General features: G+C 43.7%; 2 protein-coding genes across 8 annotated transcripts in view; one reads left to right on the forward strand and one right to left on the reverse strand.

Moving 5' to 3' along the window:
- Positions 1 to 2,396, forward strand: part of LOC136712281 (trinucleotide repeat-containing gene 6A protein) — a 37,957-nt gene extending 35,561 nt beyond the window's left edge. For all 7 annotated transcript variants that reach the window (XM_066688751.1, XM_066688755.1, XM_066688754.1 and 4 more), the window contains one exon: positions 203 to 2,396. In XM_066688751.1, the coding sequence (XP_066544848.1) occupies positions 203 to 569 (367 nt within the window). In that variant the 3' untranslated portion in view covers positions 570 to 2,396. The remainder of the gene's footprint in view (positions 1 to 202) is intronic.
- On the reverse strand, positions 2,391 to 18,725 carry LOC136712282 (uncharacterized). Its single transcript, XM_066688759.1, has 10 exons — positions 18,453 to 18,725; positions 14,389 to 17,085; positions 13,564 to 13,667; positions 13,374 to 13,432; positions 12,956 to 13,116; positions 12,063 to 12,225; positions 11,668 to 11,859; positions 9,874 to 10,098; positions 6,364 to 6,517; positions 2,391 to 3,206 (listed from the first exon to the last, which is right to left on the reverse strand). Exons 1-10 carry the CDS (start codon positions 18,493 to 18,495, stop codon positions 3,132 to 3,134), a joined length of 3,873 nt encoding a protein of 1,290 aa, XP_066544856.1. The 5' UTR covers positions 18,496 to 18,725; the 3' UTR covers positions 2,391 to 3,131.
- Positions 18,726 to 21,550: the final 2,825 nt, after the last annotated feature.

Raw genomic sequence — 21,550 nt, forward strand, 5'->3', positions numbered from 1 at the left:
CAGGGCAGGATGAATAGCTGACACGTCAGGCAGCTGGCTCCGATTGTGAGCAGCTGTCACTGAGCCTTCATCGCCCCTACCACACTCACTCCCTTAGTGGAGGGATGAGAAACCTGCATTGAGCACCCTACTCCCCCTCCCCCATGCCTCGCTCTTCCTAAAACCATTAATTAACCCTCCTCTCACGCTGTTTTATCCTCAGGTGCGTTTTAGGGAACACTACTATTCTTGCTGAGTTTGCTAGTGAAGAGGAAATTAGCCGTTTCTTTGCACAAGGCCAGTCCATGACCGCCTCGCCCAGCTGGCAGGCTCTGGGGGCCTCTCGGAACCGGATCGGCTCCATGGAGAGCTCCCACCCGTTCTCCAACCGCAATGATCCAAATCACTGGAACGGTGCTGGGCTGTCGGGGGCCGGCAGTGGAGACCTCCACGGCACCTCTCTGTGGGGTGCTCCGAATTATTCCACTAGCCTGTGGGGGAACCCCAGTGGCAGCGAGGGCCGGGGCATGAGCAGCCCATCTTCCTTCCTCCCGGTCGACCACTTGGCCGGAGGGGGAGACTCCATGTAAAACACCTTTCACCTTCTGACTTAAGAACTGTGACCTCAACATGTAATAATAACAAGAAAACAAATGGCACTAGTTCGGACTTTTTTTTTTTTTTTTCACCTACAAAAAAAAGAAAAAAAAAATGAAAAAAAAAGACGGGGTCACCCTGTGGAAACAAAAGTTACTTTCTCTGCACATTTTTTCCACTTTGTTTTAGCCCAAAACATATCAGTTTGAATACTTGAATCATGCAGGCCAATATTATAATGTGAAAGGATATATTTACACTTCCAGGTAGTGCTCTTCATACGAGAAAAAAAAAAAAACTGCTTCAAATGAGCTCATTTAATGTGTATTCATCATGTTTATTTGAATTCCAATTTTTTATTTTTTTGGTCTTTTTATTGCATTTGTTTGCTGACAATGTTGGAGTATGAGCTTTTTTAACTTTGCACTGAATGTCGTTTTTCTCAGTATAATCTGCAATATCGAGGGAGCCGACCGTTCCAGTGTAGTGTTTACTCAAGGATGTTCTTAAAAAGTGTGCGCTCTACTATGCCTTGATATACGCCTACCTTATTGTGGTATTGTGGAGTTTAAGATCAAGATATAAATGCTGACTTAGGATTATTTGATGATATTAAAAAAATAATAATAAAGTATTGCACCAATTTTTGTGTTTAAAACTAAAGAATTTAGCTCTGCAGTGTAAAAAACTGTAGCCACAGCTGTGACTTGCAAACCCAACCTGCAAGCCAGGGGGAACAGCACTTTCAAATAGGCTTTCAATTTTGTTTTGGAGGTGCCCATGTTGTGCCCTCTTGTTTACAGACTTTTTTGAGGAAAAAAAGTGTTTACTCTTCCTTCATTTTAAAATAAAAATATATAAAAATTTAAAAAAAATATAAAAAGAAAAATTACTTAAAAAAATAATAATAATAAAAAAAAAATTTAAAAAAAAAAAGGAAAAAAGATGGAAAAATTATATTGAGGATGAAGACGAAGCTTTCTATCTCTGGGAATACTGATCAGTGTTTGGCCATGTTTGGTTTTTGTTTTTTTGTTTTTTGTTTTGTTTTTTTATCTTATTCCTCTCGTCTGCTAAATAACGAGCATGGTTCTCAGGAAATATACCCAGTTTCCCCCAGTAGAAACTCCTGTAGTTTCTTGTAGGAAAAATCCAACTTTTAGCACTGAAACTACTTATAGTTCTGTAAGTTTTTCTCTGCCAAATAACTGCTTTAAGCTGGAGATGTTCTACATATTGCTTTCAGAAATGCTGTCTTTATTAGTGAGTGGAGGTGGTTTGCTGAATCGCTATGTTTATAATTTTTTTTTCTTCCCCTTATTCCCATTATTGAGTGGCTCAATGTTTTTTGCTCTTTGTGACTGTCGAATTTAACTGTTGTACTTTAAAAGAAAAAGAAATGACAAAATCAGTAACTATGCATACTGTAACCAGGTATATGGCTTACAGAATCATTTTTTTGTTGTAAGAAATGTTTTAAATGTTTAAGAAGTAATTGCAAATGTTCTTTGCAAAAATTCTTTTCACCTTGCCACAAATGGTGTTCTAAAAAAAAAAAAAAAAACCTTAAAAAAAAAAAACTTAAAAAAAAAAAAAAAATCTTGTTTGGTCATTTAGAGACAGACAAGGATGAGATATTTTAACAGTGCAAAAGTCGCCCACATTTCATTGCCTTGATTCTAATTGTGTCCCAAGATGCAACAAGTCAAGTGGCTTTTAACTGTTTACAAATAGAATGTGATTGTAACGTGTACAGTTTGGTTGTGTTGAATTCTGAAGTTCCTTACAATATTAATAAATCATGACGTTTTGGCTGCTCAGTACGTGTTGTTTATTGTTGTTGTTTTTTTGAACGCAGGTTTTGTCTTTTGAAATGCCAAGCCTCTGTCATTAGGAGGCTGTGGAAGGCTAGAACAGTGGTGAATGTAATCTTTTACTGGTAGTTAAATACGTGCAGAAAAAAAATGTACATATATATACAAACAATATTTACAATATTGATTGTTTAGTTACTACAATGATGCACAACTGATTAAAAGCTTCAAAGAAAGATGTCAGCATTAGGCTAAGCCATGGACCTTAATTATTTGTGTTATTAGCAGTTATTCTTAGGTTCTTTTTGCTTTATATAATTTCAAAATGTAGAACTTGCAGCTATTTTGAACAGGTGTTTGTTTTTTTGAGAAGTTCTCCAGATTAAACTATCGTACAAAACCTTGAGTATTACCTAGACTTAATAGTGGCATGTCAGTGTTGATCCATTATTATGTTCTACCAAATAAGAGTGAATCACCAGATCTTTGCTTAACCCCAGATTTTCAGTTGCTCATGTTGTAACAAACTAAAGTGGAATACATGAACAGGTTTATCTTTAAAAATGGAAAAAAGATAAGGAAAGCCTTGGATTTGCACTTGGTGTATATACAGTACTGAATAAGTTATACTCTGTATGTATACTTCAATAGCGCTGCGGGTTGCTGTGGATGTTGAGAGGCTTCTTGGGTAGTCTGCTTTGTGACTTGGTGTCAAGTTGCCTTTCTGTGGTTTGGTTTTCTTTAAGCAGTCCAGGTTCTCTCCAGGTCCACCAGCTCCATCCCCTCGCAGTATGAGCGAGGCCGGGGCGTCTTTGCCTGAAACACAAATGGATTCGGTGATTCTGAGGCATTAGTGCAGGTTAGCGAAATTCATGACTGTAATGCGACTCGGAGAGCCTGGCTCAGTCGCCGCGGGGCTCGATTTACAGGGAGCTCGGGTGCTTCGTCTCGTCCTTTTTGAGTTTACTTGTTCTGCACCCAGGGTGGTGCTCTTTTTGTTTCTCACAAGCTTCCAATGTGCAACTTCGCCTCGTTAGCCGTCTCTGACCGTGGGTCCAAGTTATTTCCGTGATGCTGTTTGCAGACCGATGAGTGCATGCGTTTCCGCGCCCCTGGTTGCGTAGCTTTTTTATTTTTTCTTCTATAGTGGAGCTAATGGACACGGAATAGGGAAAAGCCAGTGGCACCTATGTAGTGGAGTTTTTTTTGTTTGTTGGTTTGTTTTCAACAAATATTCTGCCTTCTGGTTTTGATCAGCTTTATTGTGCACCTATGTTATAGAGCTGTTGGACAATACTATCTCACAGGGGCATTGTGAAAAGCCTGCTGTCATGCCAAATTTTGGGGGGAGGGGGGTGGTGGGGGGTGAGGGAAGGGATTGCTTATTGTTTTTGTAAAGGCTGGACAATGTGTATGCTTGAAGTGTCACCTGCGTATGAACAGCTAACTGAGGGAGAGGGAAAAAATAAAATGGCAATGTACAATCCCCATTGCTGCTTCGCAGTCCTTTTTGTATTACCAGGTAGAAGTGGTGGAATAAAGGTTGGCAAGACATTCTACTTTTGTATGAGTAAATGTAATTCTTTTATGATGTATCCACTAAGCGAATTTAACAAACCCATGTCTTTTAAATGGTTCTTACTGTTGAACAATGTGCTAAGGCAATTGACTTTTCATACTGTGAGCATTGCTGTCTTGTCATTTTGTAAACCCTAAAAAAAAAAAAAAAAAAGCTTTAGTAAAAAAGCAGCACAAACAAAAACTAAAAAAAAAAAACTAAATAAAGGAGCTTGTAATCGTTTAAACTTCGATTACGGGCGGGAAGTAAAATACAGTCTATGCAGTGTGAAGTTATTGAGGCTGCTGTGTCCTTGCGTTTGCTTTAAACAATCCTACTGTAGTAGAGGGATTGGAAACTTCATTAAACGTGTGCCATGATTTAAAATGTATTGTGTAAAAAATTTAAATAAACAATTGGCCAGCTGTAGCAGACCTGAAAGAGCATTTGTTTGCAATTTAATAGTTCACAGATGCCCCAAGTGGACTGAATGATATGGGGAAAAATAGATTGTTTCTTTAAGAGATTAGAGAAAAATGTAAAAGTTTGAAGTGCTCACTTATAACTCTGCTGTTATGCACATTGCTTTGGTAGACTGTTTAAACAATGTATAGAAAACAATAAGTCTCTAATTTACCAACTGTTCTGAAATGAGCCAGAAGCACCTTTCTACAGTCTTTCTGGGATCATTTGAGAATTTTATCTTGGGGAACTGCACTTTTTGAAGGACAATCCTTATTTTTATTGGTATGAATTTTGACTAAAGAATAAGTCTAATACAAGGTAGAAACTGTCAATTGTGTGATGAATGTTTCCACTGATGCTGTCATTTTGTTTTATTTTTCTCTGTTGCTTGCGTTTCAATTTTAGTGCTCTTAAGTGAATATGTACAATGGTGTAGATTTAGGTATTTAGTTTTTTGTTGACTGTACCTGTAGACTGATTACTGTTTGTAAAGTTACACTGATCTCTGCATCAGAATACAAAGCTGTATAACTTGGGTACAACCCACAATAAAAACCCTAACAATAACCTGGTCTGTTTCATTTGTCAGTTTCCGCATTGTGTGGTCATTATAATACACTAAAGGCTTTGTTTGTTTTTTAGGATTAAGGCTTTTGAATCAAAACAAACATTGATTGAAATATCAAAGGCCCTCAAACTAGAGGGATAAAAGATTTCCACACATTTCTGAAGCACCGATGAACTAACTATTACACAATGTGGAAAACTGTGCTGATTCTCAATGTATATTCACTTTCATCAGATCGATATGCACATCAGGGGCGAAAACCTGATATAAACTTTGGAGGGGACAATTACATGAAATTTTCTCGAGCAATTCCTGAAGGGACACCAAAAGTAGTAGTACTGTAACACACAGCCTACGTTATGTTAAATGTATATGGAGGAACCATAATTACTATTACCGGATAACTGATAGGTAGTTAACAGAAGGGTTGTCCCAACTTGTTAAAATGTTTACTACTTTAATTCTACTAATAGTTATAGCAGTGTTCCTTATCAGTCCAGTATGTAGGCAGGTATTTGTATTTACAACCAGCAATACCAAGAAATGCCAGTATGTGGCAGTGGTACTGTACACTGTATGGGTGCAGTTTTGGTAAATACAATGAGCATGATGCGATCTCATCTAAAAGAATCTCCACTGAGAACCATCACAAAGTTGGTCTTAGTATTGAATTTACCTTTTTACTTTTTCATTAAATATGTGCCACTGGCCTGAATCTACTAAAATAACTTTACAAGATTAAAAAGCTAAAAATAAGTACAGTTCTAAAAGCAAAATAAATGTGTCAATGAATAACCAAAATAGCCTTCAAAGATACTTATTTGTTGATCAGTCAGTGTCTCAACTCTTCAAACGTGTATGTGAACCCTGCCAACATAAAACGAAACTGCTATGGTGCGACTGACTGGATTAACCTCACGTTCGCTACGTGCGCTGAGTGCCTTTCGGACGCTAGATATGGACACTGTCACCTCGCCAGCTAAGGAGCACTACATGGCATTGCTAGCTTCTCTCATTTACTCACATTCAAACAGCTGCAGACAGTGGTTGATGTTACTGTAGCGAGCCAGCAAACAGCCAACCACTAGCTAACAAAGAGTGACCTGTAATTCAGTGCAGCGAAAATGAAAACTGGTGACAGTTGTAAATGTGTTTTATTGTAGTGAGTGGTAGAAGTAAAGAAATGTCTAACATAAACCCAGCTCCCAGACCAACCTGAGCTCGAACTTCCAATATTACGATTCTCCTAAATGGTTTTCAATTTGTAAAATGTACATATTAAATTGTGTAGATAATTACATATATATTTTATTGATGTGAAATAGTGAGGGGGAGAGCAGCTCGGCCTCCTGGTCCCCGGGGTGCAGCGGGTGCAGACTCACCGCTCTCTGGATGCCCAGCTGCTGCAGCAGGGGGAAGGGCGTCCACTGGATGGGCTCGATGGGCCAGCTGCACACGGACAGGTCGCTGGCCTTCCCCGAGTCGGCCATGCAGTCGTTGATGCTGCCGTTGCTCAGACCCCAGTTATAATGGGAGCTGTAATCAGAGGGGACAGAAGGGCTCAGCTGTCTGGGCTGTAATGGTAATTTTTTTTTTTTTTTTTTTTTTTTACAATTGACAGTTATTGTATTTCCATAATTAAAAAAACAAAATCCTAAATATCCAATTATGTCATTAAATTCTGCACATTCATCATGAGCGTCTAGGGCTCGTCAGTGCCCAGCATCCCCAACAGAGTGGGATTCCTCAGCGCTCACCCATGAAGAGACTGACACTTGTGTGTAAATCAACACCTGCACTCATTCAGACAGACAAACCCCAAGAAATTGCTTTCATATGGTTTAAACACTTACCAGGACCAAAGGCAAACTGACTGGTGTTTTAACTCTATATAAAGCAAATGTAGAGCCTCTGGATGCCAGAAGACATCACTTCATAATCATTAAGTGCCAAAATGTGACCAAAATAATGTAAGAGAGAATTTGGATTTGGTAAACCTAAATTCTGACCGGATAGCAATGGCAAATGTCATAGCACTTTTGTTTTTGCAGGTATACAGGTATGAGACTCTTACACATGATTAGCAAAGGAAACTTGGAATGAATTACTTAGTCATTCCCAACCTGTGGGCCGTAGAGGTACTGCAGGTGGGACGCAAACGTATATTTTTAAATGCTTTTAAAATAGGAATACATTTTTTGTTAAATTATAATAATTGGGCCTGTCTTGGAAGGTTCGAAGGTTCGTACGGTCTCCAGACCTTCGGAGGTTTGTCACGTGACAATCACATCATTTTTTCCTCTTGTTGATAGAAATTGGCTGTATTCGAAACCGCATACTACCCATAGTACACGTACTACATACCAACATTTCAACATTATTGAAATGTTGGTATGTAGTATGTATAGTATGGGTAGTATGCGGTTTCAAATACAGCCATTGACTTCAGATGTCACTTGTAGTCTAGCTACATAAAAAAAAGTAAAAAACCATTGTGTCAGCACGTATTGGACCAGATTAAATTTAAACTGTATTTTGAAAATGTACGATTACACTGATGATTTAACTTTTTTTCTTCTGAAAGAGTACTATCCCCCATCTATCAGCATTTGCAACAAACTGAAAGCAGCGCACTAACTGGAGATGATCCCGTGGTTGGTAAACAGCTCCATACAAAGTTCATTGCAATTTACCCATTATTATTATTATTATTATATCCTGAAAAATATATAATGTTGACACAAACTGTAGAAGGGAGTATTTTTCTTTAGTTAACCCAACTATTAAGGTTACTGTGTTCCAGTGTCTTTCGTATTTACTACTTTCAGTATAGTTGTCTTTTTTTAATGTTACTGAACACCGGGGTTTATTCATCAATGGTTTTACACTGTTTTCGTTATTTCCGACACTATTTTCTCTATTGAATAAAATACAAATTAAAGATAACATGCATAGGTCACCACACATACAGTTTATTAAGAGTAAAGTGCTTTTACTGGAAGGTTAACATGTTTCATGCAAGTTAAATCAATAGCCTACCTATATATATACCGTGTGCTTGTAAAAATAAAACACATTACTGTTCAACATAACACATTTTAAACTACAGGGGGATGTTTTATTTTGTTTATATGGATTCATTGTAAAAAAAAAAAGGATTTCATTCAATTCTATACACTTACTAGCTAATGTGACATCATTGACAAATTATGCAAATGTATTTAATGTATTTAAATGTATTTGTTTTTGAATGGATTTAGTGGGTAGTGGGCCTCAAAGATTTATGATGTTGATCAAGTGGGTTGGGAACCCCTGACTTACACGTTTAATTGGTGCTTTTTATTTCCAGTGGAGTGCATAACGAATCTGTTCATTTATAACACATGGTCAATTAGTGAGTACATCCAAAGCCCTATTTCACCCATTCTTTAAGCTACAGCTTTGAAATGTTTTTGCCAACATTAATCTCATGCCACATTAAAAGACAGTCCATGTGCAGGATTGCCAGCAGGAGTCGGGCAGTGAGCTTGGAATGGGACAGGGACAGGGACAGGGACAGGGAAGGCAACAAAACCACATCTTGCCACAAGAGGGTGCTGTTGGCCTGCCATTCAAGCATTATTTTGGCCTGCAATAAACAGACCCTATGACTTCTACCTGAGGAATATGGGGTTATAATTAGACCAGCAGTAGCAGTCCAGTACAATAATGTGAAATAGCTGTCCTTCATAATTATCAGCAATAACATGATCTTGCTTAGGTAACTTACTGTACCATAACATTTAGAGAGCAAATTACTTCACCAATCAGATTATGCAGCTGTTACAATGTTTAGATTCAACACATGTAAAACAGCTTCACTTTAAGCGAGGATTAGGTATGAAAACCTGCTTGTGTCGCCCCGTTAAAATATAATCCATCTAGGCTACACAAAGATTGTACTAATTGTAAGGAATAAGGCCCACAGTGTCGTTTCAGAGCTCAGATAAATGCTCTTAAAAGCCACTGAATTCGAGTGCCTTGACAAACCCCCTTCCGACTCCCACCCCCACGCCTGTCTGAAGTCCCTGTGACCTCCGCCTCACAGGACCGATGCTTAACGCCAAGACACCGCATGCAACACATTCATCTCCTTTTTAATGTTCCTGTAATGGTGACACTTAACTTCAATTCGCTTCTAGTTCTTTTTTTTTTTTCACCGGTCCCTCCATCCATTCCCTGTCCATCCCATTATCTCCACACACACTATTAGGATCATTATAGAAATATGAACTGTAATGCTGTAGTGCCATCAATCACAGTAGGCACAGTGCACAGAGGGGTTCGACAAGATGAACGAGCCCGGCAGGTCTGAGTGAGCCCTCATCAGTGCAGTCAGTCAGATACAAACGCACGGCCCTCCCGGTCTCTCTCAGGAAGGAGGGACAGGATATCTTTTCCCACTGGGTCCTAATCAGTGCCTGAGCTTTGTGTTGCCGTTGTTGGTGGAGTTCAGCAGGGAGGCTGTGTTTTAAAGATGCCCTTTGACCCTGTCTGCCAGCGAAGGGAAGGCAGTCCTGTTGTTTTAAGGGATTCCCACCCCATCCCTCCTGTGGGCCCTGTGCTGCCGAGTTTCCACTGCCAGACCTGTTGTCCTAGCTACATGGGCGGTGGCAGCAGCAGTGAGGCGGAGGGGTGTTGGGGTAGGACAGAATGCCTCTGAAGGCTGTCTGGGAGCTGCACAAGCACACACTGCTCCTACAGTGCCCTGTACCCTGAGGTTCTGGAAGCGCAAGAAGAAAGCAATGTACGAAAGCGGATGTACGACACTGGATTCTTGGATAGTAAGTCATCTTCAGCGTGTCCTCGTCTGTGTGTGTGGAGACTTTCTCCAGTGTGCTCAGGGGACTCACCTGGGTGTGTAGACCGTGTTCAGATGGGTTCTGCTGCCCTGACAGGTGGAGCTGAGGGAGATCGAGTCATCATGGTAGCAGCAGGTGCGGTCAAGGGCTCGCAGGTGCAGCAGTTCATCTGAGCGGCTGAAGGCCGGGTTATCCAGGGAGTCCACAGAGGAACCGGGCCACGACTGGGTCCAGAACCGGCCTGAGAGATCGTCAAAGCGGCTGAACCGACGGTAACTGCAGCAGAAACCGACAGTGAGCAGTTTCCAAGAAACTTTCAAATAGACAACCGTTTTAAGCTTTGTGTATCATTACAGCAATTCCAGCTGAATACGGGCTGCACCAGAGACAGAGAGGGAAAGAAATCCTCACCCCCACTGGTGAATACATCTTTACCTGCATAGAGACCTGCAGTGAGGACTTTGCCTATTTATTAAATCAACCAAACCTGAGCTTCACAGGGTGAGAACCTACACAATCACATCAGATGTTAAATCTTCCAACATATGGTCATAATCACATTTCAAGTATTCATCAAAAAGTAGCCATGAAGTCATTGTGATGACTTCTGATACTGACGAGTTTCTCCAGTCTTGGGCAAAATGGTCAGAGCCTCTTTCTTCCTGTCACAAGTGTAGAATGCCCCCCCCCCCCACACACACACACACACACACACACACTGTGAGCCAACTGGTTTGTGGTGAATCCTGTCGCCTGGAATAGGAGGAAGACACTCTCGCCTCTATTTTTGTCCTCCTTTTTTCCTAATCACTATTCAGGTTTCTCTCTTGGTCCCCATTCTCTCTCCCTCTCTCCCCTCCTTTCTCATAATTGTTGTCAATTCCTCACTCTCTTGACCCCCCAACTCTTCCAAGATACAAGGTTTTTCCTGACGCAATTCACTTCCCTCTAACTATCATGTGCAGGAAGTTAAGGGTATGACTCTCTCAACAAACATTGTTGAGCAAGACACTTTTCCCTTAGCGCTCTCTCGCTCTCTCTCTCTCTCTATAATATATATATATATATATATAGAGAGCAAGAGAGAGAGCGAGAGAGATATTTAGCTTTATCCACAGCATTCTCTCTCAATTCCAACTGCATGAACATTTTTCTAAACTTGTAGACAATGTGAATATGTAGCTGCAGCATGTATCTGGTTCTCCATGTCTGAAGGTCTCTGCAGTACATTCCTCAGAGCTTGAGTTGATTTTTCTTTGTGAAATGCGAAGGAATGTCAGTGCTGCTCTCGATCACATCGTCCAGAGGGTGTCTAGAGCAATTCTGCGCGTCAGGATTGCGTGGCATATATGGTGGCCCCTACTGTGCTGAACACACTGTGTGGGCTGTGTGCTGTTTTGTATCGTATGCAGCATGTGGTGTTCTGAGAATAGTGCAGTGGTGTGTTTATGGGATGCGAGGGCTATGCCATCTCCGCCCTGACCCCAGCTAATCCCCACAACTCAGTTATTCCACTAGCTCTTGGCTATAAGCTCCCCTCGCACTGTTTTCATTGGCACTCTCTCAGTAAAAATACCAGCTCAATGTCAACAGCACAGCCTGAGCCACCCCAGGGTCCCCTGCCTGACGGACTTAGAGCCCAAGTAGCTGTTAGCTCTAGGTGAACATAATGGACTGCTCTCTGAATAAGACAATTTCACTTCTAGCCACCTCAATCTTGCAGAAAGAGCAGGCCTCGCTCCCTCAGACGACAGGCATTTCTCTACAGACGGATTTACTCCGTACTTCATCAACCGTTTACAATGCTGGGGGTTCAGAGGTCTGGGGGTAGACGGACGATGGTACCTGCTGCGGGTCTGGTCCACCTTGGCCTGTATCAACATGGCCTTGAAGCGACGGTACGCCAGGAACGACAGCATGGCCATGACCACCGCCACCGAGAGCAGCGCCCCCAGGGCAATGCCAACCATCCTCTGCCGGGTCATCCTGAAGTCACAGCGCTGCCCCATGAACCAGAAATCCTCCCCCACTGGGCACCTGTGGCAGACAGACAGAGGTCAACACAGGCAGACAGGCTATTCAGCTACACCTCCACTCTTTACCTTGCCACCAGAGTTCACCAGAGGGATGATTTCAAACACTGACCCTGGCATAAACGTGAGCACACACACAACTACACACACTCACAGACCACCACACCACACTCTCAGCCCCCCAGCACAGTCCACTGTGTCACTCACTGGCAAACTGGCTGCTGGCTGTGGTGGTGGGTGCAGATGCCACTGTGTTTGCAGTAGTCCATGTGGCACAGTGAAGAGCAGCTGGCATTGCCCACGCCACTGGGTATACACTGGAACCCCGGTGGGCACAGAAACAGCCAGGAGCACATGTCAGCCTGTGGCTCTGCAGAAGAGAGAGAGGTAGAGTATGAGAGAGAGTATGTCTCTAAATACAAGCAGTACCCTATTCTCTGCTGGCTTTTAGACTCATTCCCTCTCCCGTGCACTGAAGACATTGAAGAGACCCTCTTCAAAGGTGCAGTATAATGGTAAAGATCAGTTTCTATCAACATGGAGGATGGAAGCTATTTAAATCCTGATCCTCATGTTACCTCACTTATTTTACAAAGATGGGCATATTCCTGGGGCCATATGGGACAAGTGAAGCAGTCTTGGTGTGGCTTCCTGTGGACTAGGCGTGGCAGATGTCCAGAGAGGGGTGGGGGGGATGACTGGGGCAGACAGAGGGTGTGAAGAGTTGATACCACAGCACCGTTTTCCTGCAGCTTGTCTGAGGAAGAAGGGGAGGCGAGAGCACAGCAACTGGCCTTGATCACACAGTGTAAAGCTGTCAGCACACACACTGCATCAGAGACACAGCTCACGATCAGCTGTGTCAGTTTGCCACACAGTGCGGGGAATATAACACACACAGCCACCACAGCGTCTCTCGCGTGCTGCTCAGATCTGGATGTCTTTCCATTCTATGCATAACAAAAGGTTATGAACAGGACAAGGCCACCCAGCTTGTGTGTTTGGGAGGTATTAGCCTTATTGATTCAAGGACCTCGTCAAGCGGTTTCAAGGAAGTTTCCCAGTTTATCTGCCTTGGGAGAGTGATTAGGACGACTCACCGCTGACCGTGATGTTGTGGACCCTGACCCCCGCGATGTACAGCCCGCGTCTCACCGCCTCACTCAGGCCCGTTGCATTCAGTGGCTCCCCTGGGCGCCCCAGCCAGAGCAGAGCGGCCCCAGTGCCAAACAGGGCATCACAGTACAGCACTTCCCACCCACTGAAAACACACAGCGAGGGTCATGAGAGAGAGGGAAAGACACACATTTACAGACATGAGTGAGGACACACAAACACACAAGGACATAGGGAGAAGTGGACAGAACATAGACCCAAACAGCGACAACATTACGTGCTATTTAAAAAATTTAAGAACGAAATACTGAATAAAACTTAGGGATATGAGAGAAGCCAGCGAAACCCACAGCAGCAGGAGAGAGAGACAGGGTCAGAGATAGGATGCCCAGAATAGTGTACCTGGTTGTGGAGACTTGCAGGTCATGGTATCCAGGAGCTCTCTGGAGGAAGGGCTCCACCTGAGGGGAGAACAGCCCTGTGAGAGAGCAGCCTGCCACCCACCCATATTATCAGTCTAAGAGCAGTTCCCCCGCATCTTCGCACTCAATCACACGTGATGCTCCCTTTGCAGTGTGTGGACACCTGTTACCTGTCTGACCGTGTCCTCCTGCAGTTGCTCCGGCTGTAGTGACCTCTGGGTGCTCTGGTCTCCAGTCTCCAGCACGATCGTCAGAGGAACTCGGAGCGTCTCTTCTGGATGTCGGGAATAATAGCGTGCGAGAGACCCACAAACACACACACAAAAACCAAAGTGACAACCCTGATATTGGAATTTCAGAGAGGTGGCAAATAGGTGCTACTTTTTATATCACGGTCTAACAGTCATTCCAGGACAACACTATAAATATCTGAACATTCCAGAGCTGAATGGCTAAGGTTCCCATTACAAAGCATACAGAACCAAGCACTAAAGAGCAGGTCGCTGAAAGGTGGATAAACTACAAAACTACATAATAACACCTCAGATATACATCTCCATGTATAATCAGTACTTCACACTGTTTCAACACTGAGCAATGCAATTAATATACCATTAGAAGCCAGGGAGGAATATTAAGTCTAGGAGTGTCAATCTAACCTGAATAACATAACTCTAATAACATTTAGAGTGCACAAATGGCAATTTATAAAGCTGTCAGCAACTGATAAGTGGTTTATATACAAGAACAATTGAATTGGTAAATAACTCATTAGAGAAGACCCATTACTTCACGGTTATTGACTGCATTAATGTTCGGTTAAACGATTTCAGGTTATAAAGAATTCATAAATGCATTTTATGTACCTTGTTCCACGTATTCATAAAATAAGTTCTGTTTGTTTCCATGTCACTCTGTAACTGTGTGTGTGTGTGTGTGTGTGTTGGCTGTATGGGTGGGGAGGTGGAGGGTCTGCAAGCTGACCACCAACTGACCTTTGATTACCGGTGGCTGATCCCCAGTGATGAAAACCCTGCTCTTGTCCCCCGCGACCCTGGGTTTGAGTGATGTTCTGAGCGGTGCAGAGGTTCTGTCTTGCTGTCCAGGAGGAGCACTGGACGATCTCCCCTGTGGAGTGGAGGGCCGTTGTGTCCGAGAGCTCGTAGGGTCCAAGCCAGGCCGGGTCTCAGCCCTTGATGTCCGGTCAGTGCTGGGCCTAGTGGACATGCCTGGGACTGTGGTTGTCCTACTGGTTCTCCTGTCAGGAGACAGACTGGTGGGTCCATGTGGGGGTGTGGCTGGAGTAGGAGGGTCCACTGCCGGGCCCATGGTCTTGTAAGAAGTTGGTGTGGCACCACTGGCCACCACCCCTCCCCACACAGATGGGGTGAGGGCCTGTGGTGAACTGGTGGTCTGAGAGGTGGGCCACGTGGTGAATGAATGGGCAGTCCTCCCCCCTGTCTTGGAGTAGACAACAGTACCACCCCCTGCTGGAGTGGGGTGAAATGTGGAGGGCGCCACACTGGGGGTCACCGATGTGGCTGCAGTGCTGGTGCCCAGTCTGGTCACAGCAGGCCGGGGGCTGTCGGGGTCCGAGGGGTTGGATTTGTGTGTGGGTACCGTAGTGACGGTGTCGGTATATGCATCGGTGCTCTTGGTGTCCATGCCTGGTTGTCTCGTAGGGCTTGTGTAGCCGCCCTCTTCCCTCCTCAGTTGGGGGCTCTCGGACTCTGGCCCCGGCTCCTGCGCCGTGGTACCCTGGCAAGCAGTAGTCTGCCCTGCGGGGTGAAGCTCTGGAGCAGGGGGGGTGCTGTGAGGGGGCCCCGAGAAATAGGTCTCCTTGGCAGGAGTGGACCCGCCCCACGAGGGAGTGTGGCTGGGGGGTGTGCGGTTCTCTGTGGGGTCCCAGGCTGTGGGAAGCAGTGAGGTGGGGGAGGAGCTCCCCGAGATAGTAACAAGGTCAGTTACCCTTTCAGTGCTGGAGGCGGACTCGGTGAGAGCCGTAACGACATCGTATCCCCCTGGTGATTCTGAACCTGCAGAGGTGTCTAGCGGGGGTTGCAGGGTTTCAGTGGCAGGGGGGTAGACAGAGATGTGAGGCTGAGCTGCACTTGGAGAAGCAGTAGGATTCTTACCAATCCAGCTCACTGCCCATGGCTCTGTTGTGACGGGGACAGCCGAAAGGGATGGAGGCTGCTCTGAGGAGGGGCCGTGGCTCTCCGACTGAGGGAGAGTCTCTGAGGTGGAGGGCTGCTCTGTGTCAGTGCTCACTGGGACAAGGGTCTCTACTTCCCAGGACCACACATGTGGGGAAACAGAGTCACCCACACTGGCTGTCCTGGGAGCAGTGCTGTGTGAGGACACTCTTCCCTCCTCAGTTTGAGGATCACGAGCAGTAGACAGCCGAGCTCCAGAGCCAAGTCCTTCTGTAGACACTAATATAGGGCCCCCCTCCTCAGATATGCCTAGCACAGAGACATTATACCCTTCGCCCTCAGACAGGCTCCTGGTAACAAGGGACGCTGAGCTGTGGAGGGATACACTGGCTCTGAAGTCTCCGCTGTTTGTCAAGGAAGAGTCTGGGGTTCTTTCACTGGCCTGTTGTCCATCAGTGGGAACCCCCCCTCCCTGCGTCTGTCTTTCGTCCGTATCAGTTCTGAGCTCAGCCTTCTCACTCACACCCAGCTCTGGTTTGGTAGTTCTCCGTTCAGTCCATTCAGTGAAGCCCAGCAGATGCAGTGTGTTCCCCTGCGAGAGCCAGGCAGTGGAGGGTTGTGTCGCAGCAGAGAGGGGCTCCCGTGTGGTCACTCCTTGCCCAGTTCCATTTGAGTCAGTGCCTGCAGGGGGCGCTTTATGACTGCTGATGTAGCCCTCTGTCTTTGAGCTTGAGTGGATCTCACCAGATCTGCCATCTCCACTAGTCAGCAGTCGTGTGGGTAACGGGCTGGAACTCGAGTCCGTCCGAGTTGGCAGGGATTGTGTAACAGAGCTGGTACACGTCACACATGGGGTGTCTTCAGTGTGGAGCACAACGGGGTGGAGGGGATCCTTTCCAGTCAGATATGGTCCTCTTGTGGGGTCAGTGTGATCAGGGGGGTTATCTCTCCTCTCTGCCTGCAGCTCAGCTCGTGTGGAAGGGACAGTCTGAGAGAAGCTTGTGTTGGGGAGGTATGTGGCACCAGAGCGAGCCGTGTGGGAATCTGCAGCGGCTGGAGAGAGAGGAACCCCTGTGAGAGATGGCCTAGTCACGTTGCCCAGATCCCTCGCTGCAGTGTCTGCAGCCTGCCCTCCCAGTCCAGCTCTCTCCCAGTCCCTCCCCTGGCCGGCTGCCGCAGAGCCAGGAGTGTCGGTGTGGTGTGAAAGATCCAGAGCTCTACCAGACGTATCCGGGTTATTATTCTCCGCTTCCTGAGAGGGAGGGGGCGTTTCCTTATCTGATGCCGCAGATGTGCCGGGGCTGAGTGTTGGGGGGGGTTCTGGGCTCTGGTCCTGGAATGCCGAGACCGTGCCCTGCCCCCCATCTGCCAACCCTGGTCCACCAACGTGGTCTGTGCCGCTGCTATTGCCCAGCCCGGGTACAGTGGCTCCTGGGGTCCAGGGCTCACCTCCTGAAAGACCAGGAATCCCTGGCGTGTGGGAGACGTGGGGCGACTCACTCGGTGATCGAAGCTCCTCTGAGGAATTCCTGATTTCTACGCAGGAGGAAAAAAAAGAAAGGAAGAAAACATACCATACCATACTGATAAGAGGAAATGCTATTATTGGTCAAGGTCCTTAGGTTACTCATAGCATTACAATCCTCATCCCAGGGACACACTGAGATTTACAGGACAGCCCTGAAAGACCAGGAGGAACACAGGCGTCAGTATTCTTGCTTTGTTGTTTTCCTCTATTCAAGACACTTCAGTCTTACTATTAGAGGACACATGAGACAAATATATTCATGAAATACAGTAGGTCTTTCCAAAGCAGGAGTGACCTTAGCAACAACATACTTTTACACAACATCTCTCAGATGTGTTGATTTAGTCAACAATAATGTTACAGCTGTTATTTAAGACAGTTAACAGATAATTATTATTATCAATATTAAAATCGGTGGTGGGTTAGACACGCCCTAAGACACGACACGCATATAAATTATAATTATCCATATAGCCTACATGATCTTCCATATTATATTTTAGTGAGTTGCAGTGCTGTCATTAGAATATAAATCCAGTATAAACCGCGGCCCCAACAGACAAGGCGCTGGAGGTGCACAAACAACCTGCAATAACGATGAACAAAACCACTGAGGTGTATTTTTTATTCTTGTTAATATTAATGATCATCATCATCATCATCTACGGCATAGTTAATTACAACAACAGACAACGTTGCCTTGTATTATTTGCCCGTACTCAACATGTGGCTTATTCAATTATTCAATCAACGTGAACTGTATGCTATATAAGAAATAATTACAATTGATAAGAAAGCTTTTAACTACAATTGTCCAAACAAAATAGATACAATGCAAATAATTCAAAAATAAAATGTCATCATACTTGTCACAGTCCAATTATATTGTAGCTTCACTAAACCAGTACGCATTTGCCCGAACATCAAAAAAACGTCTTAATATTTGCGTTTGTTTCATTTGTTCTGGGGGAAAATGATGAGGAAATAGAAGTGGCTTCCTCTTTTAATGTATTGTTATGCAAAGAACAATATTACACTGTGGGCCATATTTGGAGCAATACATAATTATGCAGTTATTTCAAACATTAAATTCATACAGCTTTTTGTTTTTTAATGCATTGCTTTAAATACCTAACGGACCTTAATAAAAACCAGACCCCTCCTTATCATTTCCCTCAACGCAATTCCAAAAAGCACATACATGAAAAATACATACCTTTCATTTAATTATGTTTATGAAGGTGTATGACCCATTTGAAGGTACCTAAGAGTACATAGGTTATGTAATTATATTTTTGTAGCCGACAACTCACGTCAGCCCTGGTACCCGGTATATATATATTGCTAATGACATATTGAAATGCACTCGCTGTACCTGTGAGCAGGATGAGCAGCAGCAGCTGGACGCGGAGCGGCATGGCGCGTCTTCACACATCCCGCGGTGACGTCACGGCTCGTGCGGGGTACACGCGGGAGACGCTTCCACGCGCGCGACATGGACCTGTCCGGACAGCCGCCCCGCAAACCCCCGCAACCTGAGCCCGATCTGCCGCCGCAACAGTACTGACACATGCAAAATGGCACACTGCAGACTGTCTGATGCGCTCCGGGCTGCGGAGGAAATCCTACTGCCGCCTGGCGTGGATGTGTTCACTTAAACCGACACACGTGTGAGGGGAGGCAGCCCGCAGCGAATGAGCAACCGTCTGCTCCCATCTGCCCGTCATTACTGCAGGCCTGCAGCCCTTCCTATGGAGCTGGACCTGGATAATTACTTTTAATCACCGTGTCAGTTATACTTTTTTAACATGTCCAAGTCAGGAAATAATTAAGTTCATTAGAGAAGAGCATATAAAAGGTTCTGGAGTTTTAATCAGGTAGTGTTTTTATTGGAAAGTTTTCAGGGGAAAATCCTTCTAAACATATTGTGCACACATTTCAATTACAAATTACAATCACCGTCATCATAATATATGTTACCCATACAGTACAAACAAGCACCCCACACACCCACTCTTCCTAAAACAATCTTCAATCCTGCAGGGTGTATGAATCATTGTTTTGAATCAAGCTGGATGTTTGTAGCCCTGACAGTAATACGACAGTCACACCTTGACTGTCTGTGCTGAACAATAATACATCTTTTTGAAAGCATCAGTTTCAAACACCCAGGGATTTGATGAGAGCTAAACAGGAACTCATTCCGATCCAGGACTAGTCGGTAACAGATGTCCTATCACTGCAGAGGAAACGTCTGCCACCAGTTCTGTGTCGCATGTGGTTTTGCAACATTGGGTTTTTACTGCGCTGTGAGTGAAAAACATCAACGCTGCAAAGAGACAACAGAAATTATCCTGTACAGGATGCTAAGACGGTGAAGAGGAGGGGAGAGCTAGCAGCACAGGAATAACCTCCCTCATTAGGACAGTGGTGTCCGTGTGTGTGCGTGTAACTGGCCTGATTTGTATAATAAGCTGTGTAGGTCATGGACATTGTATAAAGACTATCTACTTCTGTGCAATAGCTGAAAGCTGTAAAAAAAAAAAAAAAAGGTAAAATAAATGTTAACATTTTCCAGAACAATAACTTGCAAAAGCCATTTAATTTGCTTATTTTGTTATATATTATAAATGTCATAAACAATATGGGTAATGAATAAAGCCGGATTGAATGGAAAAGGCTGTTTGTTTTTGCATTTTTTTGTGTAGGACATAAACATTTTAAAAGTGACAACTTTGGCAAAATAAAAAAGCATATTCTGTGAGAACAAAATGGCAAGGATTTAAAACTGGATAAACTGTCAATCAGTAAGACAATAACAATTTGTTTTTGTTCCCCTTTTGGAATATGTATCAGGGTAAACATCGGTTTTGTAGGACAGTGACATTTTAAAGTTGAATGACAATGCAATTTGTTCAGTGTTAAATTTGCCGAAAATGATTTTTTTTGTTTATTTGTTTGAAAATGTTGCTTTGAATGCAGTAAGTAGTAGTTAAACAGTAAGAGAACTTTAATTGATACAAGAGAATTAATCAGAGACTAGAATGAGATTTCCTTCTGCAATAAAAAACATTTGCAAAACCTTGTTTGTATATTTTATCAGAATTACAAAGAAAATCATATTTTGAGCTGTGTTTCTGCGTTTAACCCCTACATTTATGGAAATATAATATACAATAAAGGACATAAATGTTTGAATATTTATAAATGAATACATACAGCACAAATACAATTATATCTGGTTTTTGATTACGCAAATCTGGGAAAATATTAATATCATTATACTACAATCATAGTTTTTACTTTTTAGTGACATTTACTCACTCTCTCTGGCCTCCTTATGCTGGAAGACACCTGTCAGGTTTTCATGTCAGGTTAAGTCCTGGATGAGTGAAGCATCCATCCCAGGCCATCATTCTAAGCACCGGACACCAAAACTGAGATCGAACCCAAGTCTGTAGACTTATGAACAAGCATTTGTAGAGATGATGCATTTATCATAGATTTCCAAAATGTATCCAACAATGTACTGTAATGTACTTTGCCAAGATTACAAACTTCAAATTGATGTTGACTGCAGTTGAAAAGATGCTATTCTGTGTACTCTAATAAATCCAGGTCATATATATAAAAAATACATATAAAAAGACAGGTTAACAGGAACTCATTCACTTTTCCATTACGTTACAGGGTTGTCGTATGCATGAAAATGTTGGCAAAGACTAGGCACTACATAGGGTACACCCTGGACAGGACACCGGTTTACTGCAAGGCAAAACACACACAAGGGCAGAGACCAAATCTTTTTTTTGTTTCTACCTGCAAAGAAAAAATCCGTACCCTCACATTTAATGTAATTTATTGCTAGAAACCAATTTCAGCTATTTATAAATCAAAACACAACATGGAACAACACTGTAAATTGCATTTCCCAGGCTGGACAGTTTATTTGATCGAGACCCAAGAGGCAATATAAGTAGCCATTGCACCCAACCTGCATGTCTTTGGGATGTGGGAGGAAAGCAAAGTCCTCAGAGAAAACCATGCAAACTCCATCTCAGACAAGAACATGTGGAGCTTGAATGCAGATACCCGGAGTTGAGAGGCACAAACACTAACCACTGCGGGATCATATGCATTTGCCCAGGGTACCATATCCAAATGATGTGAAGTGTGAATCGCACCAGTGCTGCTCAGAAGCTTTTAAAACAAGCAGATGCAAGGGAGAGTCAGAGACTTGACTGTTTCTAGACCTTGTGATCTCAAAGGGTTCCTCTTTTCTTACTGTAATTAACTTCAGACAGACACTGACAAACTAAACTGACATCATCTGTTGCTGGGTAGCCCACTCAGATGAAGGCTCCTTGACCTTATGATAAATCAGAAACTTACACAGAACACCAGTTCCACATTCCTCTGGCCTTGCAAGAAAATAAAAAAAACATTTGGCTCCATGTTCAGACCCTTGCAAAT

This window comes from Amia ocellicauda, chromosome 17 (genome assembly GCF_036373705.1).
Source record: "Amia ocellicauda isolate fAmiCal2 chromosome 17, fAmiCal2.hap1, whole genome shotgun sequence".
Classification (NCBI taxonomy): Eukaryota; Metazoa; Chordata; class Actinopteri; order Amiiformes; family Amiidae; genus Amia; species Amia ocellicauda.